At 44.2% G+C, this 15,379-nt stretch overlaps 1 protein-coding gene across 1 annotated transcript; it reads left to right on the top strand.

The window, feature by feature from the left end:
- The first annotated feature begins 4,268 nt into the window (after positions 1-4,268).
- Dppa2 (developmental pluripotency associated 2) lies at positions 4,269-14,478 on the top strand. Its single transcript, XM_076548326.1, has 7 exons — positions 4,269-4,392; positions 5,783-5,909; positions 7,316-7,464; positions 7,555-7,608; positions 9,332-9,587; positions 12,436-12,631; positions 13,960-14,478. The coding sequence occupies exons 1-7, from the start codon at positions 4,360-4,362 to the stop codon at positions 14,027-14,029; spliced, it is 885 nt and encodes a 294-aa protein (XP_076404441.1). The 5' UTR covers positions 4,269-4,359; the 3' UTR covers positions 14,030-14,478.
- Positions 14,479-15,379: the final 901 nt, after the last annotated feature.

A 15,379-nucleotide genomic window follows, 5' to 3' on the forward strand; every position in this document is an offset into this window, starting at 1 on the left:
AGACAGGTCTCCCTACATAGTCTTGGCTGGCCTGAAACTATGCAGATGTCCCAAGTACCAGAATTATAGATGTACAACACCATGCCCACTTTTATTATATTGCTGTTGCTGTTATCATTTTGTTGTGCGGGGGAACCAAACTCAAGATTTCATGTACACCAGGCAAGCACTCTACCAGCCCTACATTCCTAGCCCCGAATCTGACTTTTCTTTCTTTTAGGAGGAAGGATATGGGAAGCGTTTGAAAGAGGTTCTTATGTTGCCCTGGCTACAGTAAACTCACTCACTGAACAGACCATTCTGGCCTTTGAATGAGCTGCTGCCTCCAAGATGAGCTATCCTATCTAGTTTAGGAGGCTTCTCCTTAGTTGGGCTTGACTCTTCCCTTGAATCCTAGCATCCCAGCGGTGCAGAGGTCAAGGCAGGTGGAACTCTGAGAGTTTGAGGCCAGCCTGGTCTACATATCAAATGCCAGGCCAATCAGGAATACACACAGATACGTGCCGCCCCACCCCCAACACACACACACACACACACACACACACACACACACACACACACACACACACACACACACACACAAAGGAAAGGATTCTTTTGTTGCTGTGGTTGCTGTTTTGTTTTTCAAAACAGTGTTTCCGGGGTTGGGGATTTAGCTCAGTGCTAGAGTGCTTGCCTAGCAAGCTCAAGGCTCTGGGTTCAGTTCTCAGCTCTGGAAAATAAAAATAAAAAAAAAGACACTGTTTCTCTGTGTAGCCCTGGCTATTCTGGAACTTGCTCTGTAAACCAGGCTGGTCTCAAACTCAGAAATCCACCTACCGCTGCCTCCTGAGTGAGTTCTGGGATTAAAGGTGTGTGTGAGCTAACACCACTTGATGGATTCTTTTTTTTTTTTTTTTTTTTACTTAAGCAGTCTTTAATGAAAAAGTTGGGCATGAGTTCCCCCAATCCCACATCTTCTCAATCATTTCTAACTGTATTTGCTTTGTCCTTCTTCAAATCTAGACTCAGCTTTCCTTTCCAGGATTTCTTTTCTTTTCTTTTCTTTTCTTTTCTTTTCTTTTCTTTTCTTTTCTTTTCTTTTCTTTTCTCTTCTCTTCTTTTCTTTTCTTTTCCTCATTGTCAGCTTTAGTCTGGTGATATCCTCCTCACTGGGGTGGATGTCCACACGGACTGTTTTGCCATTAATCTTTTTTTCCTCTGCACTCCTTCCGTGTGGATGACGTATTTCTTCCTGTACACCTGGAACACTTCGTCCATCTGCTGGCCTTTGTAGTGTCCCCAGCAACCTGAACTTCATTGTCCTTTCGCACGGGCGTAGACAGAACATTATACTTCCTTCTCAGCTCTGTGGGAAGTGGGGAAGACATGATCTCCCCCTTGGATGTGAGAAGGTGAACTGAAAGGCTGTTGGCGGTTCTTGTTCCAGTCGGAAGTCAGCAAGGGATTGAACTTCATTTTGGCAGTGGCCAGTCCAGCGATGGCCACAAAAGACAAAAAAGTGGAAACTAAAAAAATAAAAAATAAAAAAAAAAAAACTAGCCAACAAAAGAAAAAAGAAAAAGAGAGGGTCTGGAGAGATGGCTCAGAGTTTAAGAGCACTGGCTGCTCTTCCAGAGGTCCTGAGTTCAATTCCCAGCAACCATAAGGTGGCTTACAACCATCTATAATGAGTTCTGGAGCCCTCTTCTGGTGTGCAGGTATACATGCAAGCAGAATGTTGTATACATAATAAATAAATACATAAATAAATAAATAAGTAAATACTTGCCAGGTGGAGGTGGCACATGCCTTTAGTCCCAGCAGCTGGGAGGCAGAGCCAGGCAGATCTCCGTGAGATAGAGGCCAGCCTGGTCTACAAAGCGAGTTCCAGGACAGGCTCCAAAGCTACACAGAGAAACTGTCAGAGAGAGAGAGAGAGAGAGAGAGAGAGAAACAGGGTCTCAGGTGTAGCCAGTAGGGTAGCCCTAGCTAGTCCAGAACTTCCTGATGTAGCATAGACAAGTCTCAAACTCAGAGATCTTCCTGCCTCTGCTTCCTGAGTGCTAGGGCGAAAGATATGCACCATCATATCTGACTGATTTGTTATTATTACTGTTATTGGCTTTTTAAGACAGAATCTCTCTGTGTAACTGCCCTGGTTGTCCTGGAACTCGTACTCACAGAGATTTACTTGCTTCTGCCTCCCAGTGCTGGTATTAAAGGCGTGCGCCACCACACCCAGCCCAAGAGGAGACCAAGGATTTTTAGGTGTTCAGCTTCATTTCCACTCCTAGTCACTAACCCAGGCATTTCATTTTTCCCCCATTCTTAGCTGCTTGCACATCCTGTCCTGTGTAAGCTAGCTGATGTGGTGCTCTGGAAGGGGATCATGGAGCTCTAATGGGATAAACCTGTCTAAATTATTTATTTTGTTTGTTTCAGACAGTATCCCCACTTTGAATTCTTGGTTAACCTGGAACTCTTTGTAGACCAAGCTGCAGCTAGCCTCTGCTTCCAGAGTGCTGAGTTTAAAGGTGTGTGCCACCACACCCAACTTTAGTGAAAAGGTAGCTTGTCTTTTTTTGTTTGTTTTGTTTTGTTTTTTCGAGACAGAGTTTCTCTTTGTAATAGTCCTGGATGTCCTGGAACTTACTTTGTAGACCAGACTGGCCTTGAACCCACAGAGATCCGTCTGCCTCTGCCTCCCCAGTGCTGGAATTAAAGGCATGTGCCACCACTGCCCAGCTGGTAGCTTGTCTTTTAAGTTCTAATTTAAACTTCATTTTATTTTATTATTATCTTTGCACCTTTCCTGGAACTCACTTTGTAGACCAGGCTGGCCTCAATCTCACAGAGATCCACTTGCCTCTGCCTCCCGAGTGCTGGGATTAAAGGCGTGCACCACCACCGCCCGGCTGGTAACTTGTCTTTTAAGTTCTAATTTAAACTTCATTTTATAAGTATGGTTATTTTTCCTGCATGTATGCATGTACACCCCTAAGTACCCTTGAAGTCCAGAAGGTCTCAGATCCCCTGAAACTGGAGTTACGGACAGTTGAGAGTCATTGTGTGGACACTGGCAATCTAACCTGGGTCCTCTGGAACATCAATCAGTGCTCTTACCACTGAACCATATCTTCAGTCCACGAAGCCTGGTTTAATTCTTAATAAAAGAAATGAAGAAAATTTAAAGGGGCGGACGGAGTGAGAGAAGAACTCTAGCATGTGAATAGGGCATGATGTCCCCTGTAATCACTGTATTAGGGAGGTTGAGGCAAAGTTGCAAAATAAAGACAACAGCAAGGCTTTGTCTCAATGCCACCCATGTCAGGCCACTAGGTCATCTTCATCAAAGCAGCTATGGCACCCACATGGGAAGGAGGAGTCCTTGCCTATCCCCAGCTCTCTGGATGTTCCGCAGATTCTATCCCACAGGGGAGGGGCAAGGAGTGTCAGCTCTCGTGGACCTGTCTCCAAAGCTATTTCTAGCAAAGCTTGATTTGGGCAGTGCTACCTGACTGTAGAAGAAACCCCTGAGGGCATCATGGAAACACAGATTCCTGGGGCACACCCTCAAAGGAGTGATTCAGGAGATAGGGAGGGCTTCATAATTTAGATTTACAGACAATCCCTTAACAAATTAAATATTTTTTTTTGGGGGGGAGAGGGCTGTTTTTTGTTTTGTTTTATTTCTTTCTACCTTCCTTTTAAAAATAATTTACTCATTTTTATTTCATGCACATTCATGTTTAGTCTGTGTGAAGGTGTTGGATCCCCTGAAACTGGAGGTACAGGCAGTTTTGAGCTGCCATATGAGTGCTATGAACCTGGGTCCTCTGAAAGAATAGCCAGTGCTCTTAACCACCGAGCCATCTCTCCAGCCCCCTTCCTTCCTTTAAAGACAGAGGGTTTCACAGAGGCTGAGTGGAACTGAACCTTTTCCTGGCTCAGGCTCTCCAGCTCTGGGATAACTAGCATGCACCACCCTTAAGGAGGCTCTTGTTATGTAGTCCAGATAAACTTGGCGTTGTTATGATCCTCCTGCTCCTATTTCTGCATCCAGAAAACTGGGATTACAGACATTTGACACCCTGAGTAGCTCAAAGGCCCAGATTTTTAAAAAGGGGAGTGGCGTAGGCTTTTGATTGACTTAATAATTCCGCTGTGTACCATCAGTTATCTCCTGAGATCAGTGGAGCTGATAAAGCCACTGTGAAAGACAGAAAGGGGTGGAGAGCGGAGGAGGGGAAAGAGCCTATTTGGAGGACAGGAAGTAGGAGGCGGCATTTACCTGTAAAAGAACGCTCAGGTTAGCAGTAGTGAGCTGCAGACATCCTTACTTTTGCAGCTTTTGTCTTCCCTGAAGCCTGCGTGGAAATGGCACAATGCAGCCAGGATGCTTATAACGAGGTAACCTTTCTTTCTAAGAGAATTTATTTTTCTCCGGGAGTTCTTATCGCTGTCTTCCGAGGTCTCACTTTTGTTTCCAACTTGGAGGAATCAATTCGGGTTCAAAGCCTCCATCTTGGAATCCTCTTTGCTTGTTACTTTCTTTCCACATGTTTGACACTATGTATCTCCTGGGAGCAAAATGAAACTGTTGCCTAGATGAAATAGTAACCTGTAAATTTGTCTTCGACAAGGAATGCTGTAGCTAATTAAAAATCTCTAGGAAGAGTGAACTAAATTTAAGTGAATTTTTTTTGACAACTTATACATTTAAAAACATTTATATATTTAAGTAGCCATTTTTTTTTTCTAATGAGAAGTAACCAGTTCCCAGTACCTCTAATGCCAGGTGGATGTAGATTTCAGTGATCCTGGACCAGATAGGGCCACTGTATCATGCTACAAGACAGAACTGGCCAGGCCAACTCACTACTGCTTTTAGACCTCATCCCCAGAGTGGGGTGATGTATTTTGTTTTGTTGATGTGTAGCTCAGGCTGTCTTGGAACTCTATGCAGCAGCCCAGGCTAGGCTCATACTTAGAGATCTGCCTGTTTCTGCCTCCCGAGTGCTGGGATTAAAGGTATGTGCCACCATCATCTTGCATTTGTTTTTTGTTTGGTTGTTTGTTTTTTAGGTAACAAAAGTGAATCTGTGTCTGGAGTACTTTGAAAAGGTGCTATATAAATGTAAAATAATAATAATTATAATCAGTAATTCAAGTTTGGAAGTAAAGGGGATGTTGTTTGTTTTTTAGGTAGCAAAAGTGAATCTGTGTCTGGAGTACCTTGAAAAGATGCTATACAAATGTAAAAAAAAATCAGTAATTCAAATTTGGAAGTAAAGGGGGTGAAGATTTCTCCTGAAGGGGAGGGGTGTGGCACAGTCTATAGAATGTTCAAGAACTTCCTCGAGGAGATGTCACTACCCCTTAGTCTTAATCCATTCCTTTCTTTCTTTCTTTTTTTTTTCTTTTTTCTTTTCTTTTTTTTTTTTCTTTTTTGAGACAGGGTTTCTCTGTGTAGCTTTGCACCTTTCCTGGAACTCGCTCTGTAGCCCAGGCTGGCCTGGAACTCACAGAGATCGGCCTGGCTCTGCCTCCCCGAGTGCTGGGATTAAAGGCGTGTGACACCCCCGCCCGGCCTTCATTCATTTCTTTTCTAGGTATATATCACTTGCAAAAGAGGACAACTGAGATAACTTACCCTGGTACAGAAAGTCCTCCCACAGTGGCCACACTCCTCCAACTTTTGGGCATCTTGCTTTTCTAACACCCGAACACAGATGGTCAATGATGACTTCACTAAAGCTTGCCTTGTGAACATGCAGACTCTCACTGCCTCTCTTTGCAGAGCTTGTTTAAGGAAGAAATTGATGAAGAAAACATTATTTTAACGCTGGTCCCAGTGACAGAGGAGCCCACCATTGAAGTGTCTACCGAATCAAATATGTCTTCACCCATTGGCCTCCAGCCACCAGGTAGGTATTGTCAAACGGAAGAATCCTGGGGAAGCCAGGCAGCAGTGGTGCATGCCTTTAATCCCAGAAACAAACAAACAAACAAAAAGAATCCCGGGGAAAACAATGTAGATGTGAGGTAGATTTCTCAGTAAGCCTCTGGAAAGCCAAGAAAAGTAGACTTAGTTTTTTTTTTTTTTTTTCTTTTTCTTTTCTTTCTTTCTTTTTTTTCTCCAGATAGGGTTTCTCTGCGTAGCTTTGCCCCTTTCCTGGAGCTCACTTGGTAGCCCAGGCTGGCCTCAAACTCACAGAGATCTGCCTGGCTCTGCCTCCCGAGTGCTGGGATTAAAGGCGTGCGCCACCACCGCCCGGCTTAGACTTAGTTTTATTTGACATAGTTTTTCACTGTGCTGCCTTGGCTGTCCTGGAGCTTTCTATGTAGATGAGGCTTGCCTCAAACTCAACAGAAAAAATCCCCCCTTTCTGTCTCTCTGGTGCTGGGGCTACAGGTGTAAAGACCTGCATGGCCAGGCCAAGCAGGCTTCTTCAACCTCACTGTAATTCCCCAGGAGAAATTTCCACCTAGCTCAGTTGCTAAGCCCCTATATGCTGCCTTGTTTAAGACAGGGAATAGGTGGAGCAGTGGTGACACACACCTTTAATCCCAGCCCATGTGAGGCAGAGGCAGGCCGAGAGATCTCCGAGTGTGTAGACTAGGCTGGTCTACAGAGTTTGAGGACAGCCTTATTACACAGAGAAACCCTGTCTTGGAAAAAACATAACAAGGGTTGGTGGCGCACTCCTTGAATCCCAGTACACTCGGGAGGCAGCAGCAGGTGAATCTCTGTGAGTTCGAGGCCAGCCTGGGCTACAGAGTGAGTTCCAGGACAGGCTCCAAAAGCTACAAGGGGAAACCCTGTATCAAAAAAAGAAAAAGAAGAAAAGAACAAAAACAAAACAGAAATAGCTCAGTTGTCTAGAATGCACATTGGCACATACACAAACATAATAAGACAGAATCTTAAGAAAAGAAAGCATAGAAGTTGGAATGTTAAGGTGGGTTGCTGTCCCTCCCAGGTCGACTGTTTTAAGGGGTATATGATCTTGGTCAAGTGAATTCCTCCTTTTTTTCCCCTCATTTTTTTTTTTTAAAGATTTATTTATTATGTATACAGTGTTCTGCCTGCATGTATGCATGCAGGCCAGAAGAGGGCACCAGATCTCATTCTAGATGGTTGTGAGCCACCATGTGGTTGCTGGGAATTGAACTCAGGACCTCGGGAAGAACAGCCAGTGCTCTTAACATCTGAGCCATCTCTCCAGCCCTTTTTCCCCTCATTTTAACAGGAGGGAAAGAAAAAGAGGTTTATGTGCAAACTGATTTGTGAGCAATCACCTGGTATTCGTTATTGCTTTGTCTCTTCTAGTTCCCCCTGTGCCAACTTCTAAGGCTAGCAAGCCTCCAGCGTCCCCACGAGTGCCCAATCTGCCAGCTGTGCTGCCCCCCATTAATGATGTGTCCCGGAACACTCTTCGGGAATGGTGTCGCTATCACAACTTGAGTACAGATGGAAAGGTTGGTGCCCTCACACTGGGATTCTGTGCTCTATGGACTAAGTGTGTAGAGTCTGGTCGGATTTTAACTATTTTCTCTTGGTTTCCTTAGAAAATTGACGTGTACAAGAGACTCCTGGAGAATTCATATTCAAAACAACAATGCGTGAGTAATGGATATGGTGATGGAGGGGAGGTGGGCTCTCCCTGTGGGCTCACTAAAACTTCTATACGTAACCTTTCTCCTCTAAGGCATGGTTATTGACATTTGAGGGACCAAATGTGTGGTTAAACTCAACCTTCCATTTTTCACTACGTATTTGGTTGTGTGAGTGGTTTTGTTTTGGGTTTTTTTTTTTTTGTTTTTGTTTGTTTTTTCGAGACAGGGTTTCTCTGTGTAGCTTTGCCCCTTTCCTGGAACTCACTTTGGAGACCATGCTGGCCTCAAACTCACAGAGATCCTCCTGTCTCTGCCTCCCGAGTACTGGGATTAAAGGCGTGTGCCACCACCGCCCGGCGTTTTGTGTTTTTTGAGACAAGGTCTCACTGTGTAGTTACCTGGGCAGCCTGGAACTCAGAGATCCACCTGTCTCTGCCTCCTTCATGCTGAAGTTAAGGATGTGTGTGCCTTGTAGTAGTTTGTCTTGATAAGATCTCCAAGTGTCTTAGGCTGCCCTACAACTCCCTGGGTAGCTTAAGGAGATTATTGAGCTTGGAATCCTGCTACTTCAAACCTCCCAAGTGCCAGGATTATAGGTACCAATCGTTGGGATGATAGGCCTGCACCACTAGGCCCCACACGGATTTATTGATTTGAATGTGGTCAAGTAGGGTTGTTTAGAAGCACTCAAGTCCTCTCCACTTCACAACTTCCCATCTTACCATGGTTTTTGTTTTTCTAACTGGGTGCTACAGTTGGACACGACAACGCTAGGAACCCAGAACTGGGGAGGTTGGGGACAAGAGGGTCTGTCTATCTCGGCCACATAGTAGATTCTAGGCCGAGAAGATCATTTTGTTGTTGCCTCAAACCAAAAAGAGTTGGATGGGCAGCCAACTGTAATCCATCCTATCATTTGGAAGATTGAGACAGGAAGGTGGACATCGAGTTCAAGACCAGCCTGGGCTACAGAGTAAGACTGAAAACAAAAACAAACCACCAGCCGGGTGTGGTGGCCCACACCTCTCATCTCAGCACTAGGGAGGCAGAAGCAGGAAGATCTCTGAGTTCTGGAGGCCAGCCTGTCCTGGAGCTAGTTCCAAGACAGCCAGGACCGTTCCACAGAAATCCTGTTTCAATAAATAGACAAAAAACAAACACAGCACCTTCAACAAATCCCACAACTAAGTGCCTAGACCTTGCTATCTTAACATGTAGCCGAGCCTGCCTGGCTTTGAATTTATGATCTTACTTGTATCTCCATTTTTTTTTCCTGTGTGCAGATCCATGTACCTATGCACATGGAGACCAGAAGAAGGCATTTGGTGTCCTAGCCATGTGCCTACTGTTTTGAAGCGGGCAGTGTCTCTCCCTGTATCTGGTGCTCAAGTTTTCTCTGCTATTCTGAAAGCTAACTAGCACCAACAAGTCTGTCTCATCTGCCTAGGAGCTGTGGTTATAGGCATTTGTGGGGAAACAAATGTTTATTAGCAGTTTGTTGGAATGTTACCTCCAGGCCAGTGATCTTCCTGATCTTCTGCACTAGCCATTTCTCCAGCCGGATCTGAGCTTTTAACTATCAGTTTTCTCCCTGCTGAACCAACACTATAGAGAGCAGCGTTTTAAAATTTTCATACTTGGCTCAAGCCAGTGTGAAATTACGGTGAAATTGGCATAACAAGTCCTTTCTGCAAGAGCTATTTTGAATACTGGTGAATTTCATTTTCAGCACATTCCCGACACATCTCTTGAAGCCAGACTGAAGCCACTTCCCAGGAAACCCAAGACTGTTGTCACCAAAAGATCCAAGCCTGAAAATCTCAATAGTAGGAGAGAGGAGACCGGGATAGTTGAAGTGCTAACTTCAGAAAGGGAGTCGGTATTCGCAACCTGGGGAAGGATCGCTATGAGAGCTGCCCTGCCTAGAAATGTGAACCGACAACCTCTTCCCTCTAATGTAAAGGCCTTTCTGCCTCCAGCCACTGGTAAGACCATCAGCAAGGTGTGAGTACTACTCTTTAGAAGCCTGCTTAGTTTACATCAGCATGGGACAGAAGGACTAGAAAGTATCCGGGGTTATAATAAAGTCTAGAGACTAACCAGGTAGGGTGGTGCATATGTGTGTTCCCAGCACTTGGGAGGTGGAGGCTGGTGGGTCAATAGTTCAAGATCATTCTTCACTTTATGGTGAGTTCAAGACCAACCTGGGTAATCAAAGGCTACATCTCAAAATGAAGCCAAACTAGATCACTGGTGCTCAACGTTCCTAACGCTGTGGCCCTTTAATAATACAGTTGCAGCCGGGCGTTGGTGGCGCACGCCTTTAATCCCAGCACTCGGGAGGCAGAGCCAGGCGGATCTCTGTGAGTTCGAGGCCAGCCTGGGCTACCAAGTGAGCTCCAGGAAAGGCGCAAAGCTACACAGAGAAACCCTGTCTCGAAAAACCAAAAAAAAAAAAAAAAAAAAAAAAAAAAAAAAAAAAAAAAAAAAAAAAAAAAAAAATAATACAGTTGCTCATGTTGTGGTGACCCCTAGCCATAAAATTATTTTCATTGTTACTTCACAACTGTAATTCTGCTACTTTTTGGAATGTTTGGAGATAGAGGTTTGCCAAAGGGGTCATGACCCATAGGTTGAGAATGACTGCCATGAATTATAAAATTGATTCACATAGGACTTCATTTTTTCCTTTTATCCCCCTTTTTCTGTGTCGTTTTGGTGCCTGTCTTGGATCTCTCTCTGTAGACCAGGCTGGCCTCGAACTCACAGACATCCACCTGGCTCTGCCTCCCAAGTGCTGGGATTAAAGGCGTGCGCCACCACTGCCGCCCAGCTTATCTTTTCCTCCTGATGAATAGCAAAATCTTACTTGGACTAATGACACCCTCTCATTGCTAACTATGGGCATTCCTGTGTTGAGAGGGAAACTTAATGTGTTATCAGCCTGAATAAAGTATACCTTCCTTTCCTACTTAAGGTATTCATAGGGACTGGGAATGCAGCTCAATCAGTATTCTAGATATTTTGTTATACATGTACACACACACACACACACACACACACATCTGTGTAGCAAAGATTTTCTCTCGTTTTTATGGGCTGTCTTTTCAGTCTTTGTTTCCTTGTTATATGAAATGTAATTTCACGAGATCCTATTTATTAATTACTGGTATTTCCAAGTTGGTAGAGTCTTATTCTGAAAGTTCTTTCCTATGCCTGTTTCCTAAAGTCTTTTCGTTTTCTTAACAGTCAGGTCTTGTGTTAATGTCTTCCATCCATTTTAGAGTTGATTTTTGTACAGAAAGGCAGATCTTTTCTTCATGTGGCTCTCTGATTTTTCAGGAATCCTTCAGCAAAGACGCTTTTTTCCAATGCGTATTTGTGGCGTCTGTGTCAAAATTGGGTGGCTATAGCTTCCTGTGTTTCTTATGTCAGGGTCTTCTCTTCCATCAGTTTGTGCCAGGACCAGTTAATTTGGCTCTGTAGTCTATCTTTTTTTTTTTTTTTTTTTTTAAGATTTATTTATTATGTATACAGAAGAGGGCACCAGAACTCATTACAGATGGTTGTGAGCTACCATGTGGTTGCTGGGAATTGAACTTAGGACCTCTGGAAGGGCAGTCGGTGCTCTTTACCTCTGAGCCATCTCTCCAGCCCTCTGTAGTATATCTTAATCAGAGGCTTCTGCATTATTTGTTGCTGTTCAGAATTGTATTGGGTCTCAGGTCTTTTTGTGCTCTCATTTGAGTTTTAGAATTTTTTTTTCCTGTTTCTGTGAAGAATGACTTTGAAAAATTTGGAAAGTATATTGAATCTCTAGTTTGTTTTTGGTAAGAGCCATTTTTACAATTTTTTTTCCCCAGTCTAGGGCCATGATGGGAGTCTTCTCCAATTTCTTTCAGGCTTTTTAAAAGTCTTTTTATAGGTCTTCCACTTTCTTGGTTACATTTATTCCAAAGTATGTATGTATGTATGCATTGAGGCAATTTGGGGTATGGAATTTTTCCCCCTGATTTACCAGTCATGACTCCTTAAGTCAAATCAATACAATGTAGTTGTTATAATAAGTGGGCTGTGTGAGAATACCTGGGTCAGTTTATTGGGGAAAATGGTATTTAGTAATAAGTACTTGCTCTCTCCCCTGTAGGAAAAGCAAGGGTTTGGGAGGCTTGGCGCAGTGGTAGAAATGTTGCCTAGTGTGCATGAGGTCCTGGATATAATCTCTAGTATTGGAAAGAAAGGGAAGTAGAATATAAGTATCAATAATAGACGTATTAATATGTGAACCATTTAGCAAAATCTTGAGCACAAAGCAAGCATTCTTCAAAGTCACTAAGATTCCTTTGGACTACATAACTTGTGGTTAGAAACTGTCATCGGGCCTGTTTTCTATGCATCTCACTCAATTTCCTTTTTTTTTAATACTTAAATTTCCCTGTGCACATTATGTGAGAGTTCTGACAGTTTTTGTCCCCCCCCCCCCCCATACAGGTTTTCTTTATGTAGCTTTGTGCCTTTCCTGGAACTCACTTTGGAGACCAGGCTGGCCTCGAACTCACAGAGATCCGCCTGCCTCTGCCTCCCGAGTGCTGGGATTAAAGGCGTGCGCCGCCGCTGCCGCCGCTGCCGCCGCCGCCGCCGCCGCCGCCGCCGCCGCCGCCGCCGCCGCCGCCGCCGCCACCACCACCACCACCGCCTGGCTGAGTTCTGACAGTTTATAAGCTATCATAAGGCATTGGATTTTTAGCAGACCCTAAGACAGCAAATTCAAGAGTGGCTTTCTGAGAGGTCATGGAGCGTTGTCTTGACTCTCTGTTTGTTCCTACCTCTCAGGATGCAGGTGGTGTGTTGTCCATGGCAGAATGCTCCCTGCAGATAAGGCAGGCTGGGTGTGCCTGCAGATGCACGCCGGGCATGCCTGGGTTCCAGACACTCCCCAGAGGATGATGTGTCTCTTGCTACTACCAGCCTGTGTTTTCCCAACCCCAGGAGTGGAAGACAACCTGCTGTGTCCTGAGTGCGTCCACAGGTAACCCCCAAGTATCTCTCTAAGCATAGGGAACAGAAAAAGCAAGACATTTAGATGAACTTCGGAATAAACAAAAAGAAACCAGAAAGCAAACACCCTGTTTTCTTATTTTGCCATATAAATCGGGTGAAAATAGGGATAGCATGCCAGGCAGGTGGTGGCGCATGCCTTTAATCCCAGCACTCGGGAGGCAGAGGCAGGTGGATCTCTGTGAGTTCGAGGCCAGCCTGGGCTACCAAGTGAGTTCCAGGAAAGGCGTAAAGCTACACTGAGAAACTCTGTCTCAAAAAAAAAAAAGAAAGAAAGAAAGAAAGAAAGAAAGAAAGAAAGAAAGAAAGAAAGAAAGAAAGAAAGAAAGAAAGAAAGAAAGAAAGAGAAAGAAAGAAAGAAAATAGGGATAGCAACATGCCTGACAAGTGAGGACCTTAGCTTCACTTTAATTTTAGGCAACTAGTCCAAAAACTAGAATAAGTGGCTGGGAATGTAACTCAATGGACACAATGCTTGCCTGGCATAAATAAGACCCTGGGTTGGGTTCAATCCCCAGCACAGCATAGAACCAGAGGTACAGGTATAGAGGCCAGCCTGTATGAGACCCTGCATGAACATTAGTGCCAACTACGTGTCTATGTCTTGGAGGTACAAAAATTAGTGAGAAAAATCTGTGCTGAAAGAGAAGTGAGTCAAGAAGTTGTGATTGGAGTAGCTGTGGGAAACTCAGGGTGAGCAAGGATCCCTGTTGTGCTGATGGGTAGAGAGGCTTTCTTGATGGCTACAAAGACCCAAAGAAAGTATATATTGATTGGTCTTACAAATACTGCTTTTGATTTTAGTTCCATTTATTTTGTTTGGGATCAGGTTACACAGGCATGCCACAGCACAAATGTCATGGCAGAAGTGATCGAAATCAGGTCCTCAGAATCCCCGGCAGGCAGCTCTTCCTGCAGAGATATATGCCAGCCCTGCGTTAGACTCTAAAACTCAAAATCTATTCATGAGTACAAAACATATGTGAACCCTTAGAGTGTGGGCAAACTTGACTGTATAAGGCTCTTCACTCATCACTCCAGGAGTCAGGAAAACCGTCTCAGGGGCTCCTGAAATAAAATGGATTCCTTACTGTATTTGTTCAGATGTTTTGGTTTTGAGACAAGGTCCCAGGCTGGCTTCAAACTCAGTTACAATCCATTCGCCTGCCTCTGCCTCCCTGCCTGGTACTGGGATTAAAGGTGTGTGCCACCACATCCAGCTTTTATCTTTGTTTAAGGGAAAAGTCTTGGATCTTCCCCCTAGCAACTTTTGACCACCTTCGAACATTTCTCTTACAGCAATAGGAAGATGTTGAGAAATTTTGAAAGCGAGAAACGCAAAAAGCAATCTCCAAATTTGCCAACTTAGACCGATGTCAAGGTTTCTGCTCTGAGGTGAATGGAAGAGCCCTACAATGGCTAAGAAACTGGACATCCATTCCTCGGTTGGACTTACTCAATGCTATCTTGTTCATAGGGTCCAGAGAACAATTTGAGTAGAAAGATGTCTTATAACAAAATAAAATCCCCAGTCTTCAAGCAACTCAGTCTCATCATTTACAGAAAGTGCCTAACTGAACTTCAGAGAACAGCAAAGAAGTTCCTCATAGTGAAGGTCCAGAAACCAACGAGTGGTTAAAATGAAAAATAGGTGTTTTTTTGTTTTGTTTTGTTTTTTGTTTGTTTGTTTTTTATACAAGAAACAGCATAATTTAAACCTGCTAGTCTGTTCTGAACTACACCACTGGCAATCTGTACTGACTTAAAATGTCTGGGTTCTAATCTGTATTAAAGGTGTGCACACATTTTTCCTTAGTATTCCCTGAACAATCCAGTTCTTTGTCTACTTATACAGCATTACATTGTGCTAAGCACCACACATAATAAAAGCGAGGATACAGAACCAGGCATGATACATGCCTAAAATCCTAGCACATGGGAGGGAGAGGCAGGTGGATCTTTGAGTTCCAGGTCACCCAGAGTTACATGAAATCCTGTCTTAAAAGAAGGGGAGAAGCCGGGCAGTGGTGGCGCACGCCTTTAATCCCAGCACTCGGGAGGCAGAGCCAGGCGGATCTCTGTGAGTTCGAGGCCAGCCTGGACTACCAAGTGAGTCCCAGGAAAGGCGCAAAGCTACACAGAAACCCTGTCTCGAAAAACCAAAAAAAAAAAAAAAAAAAGAAGGGGAGAAAAGGGGAGGGGTGAATACTGAAGAATGTGGTTGGTGTATACAAATGCTTTCCCGTTTTGTTTAGAAGACTTGAGCATCTTGATCTTAAGTATCAGTGAAAGTGTATGGTGCTATTCTGGAGCCGATCCCCCAGCAGTTACTCGGGCACCTTAAACAAAAGACAGCATGCAAAGTCATGGGGTTTATGATACAATTTTCACTCCTTTTGAATATCTCTGTTATTAGGTGTATGCTTGAGTACGTGTATGTCCAGGCACCATGGAGGCCAGAAAGTGTTGGAGCCCCTGAAGTTTTGTTTTAGGTGGTTGAGAAGTGCTTAATGTGGGGTAGGCAGCCAAACTTGGGTCCTCTGGAAGAGCAGCAGCTAGTGTTCTTTTTGTTTTGTTTTTTTGTTTCTGTTTTTGTTTTTTTGAGACAGGGTTTCTCTGTGTAGCTTTGGAGCCTGTCCTGGAACTCACTCTGTAGCCCAGGCTAGCCTCGAACTCACAGATATCCCCCTGCCTCTGCCTCCCGAGTGCTGGGATTAAA

Source organism: Peromyscus maniculatus, chromosome 12, assembly GCF_049852395.1.
Source record: "Peromyscus maniculatus bairdii isolate BWxNUB_F1_BW_parent chromosome 12, HU_Pman_BW_mat_3.1, whole genome shotgun sequence".
NCBI classification, from domain to species: domain Eukaryota; kingdom Metazoa; phylum Chordata; class Mammalia; order Rodentia; family Cricetidae; genus Peromyscus; species Peromyscus maniculatus.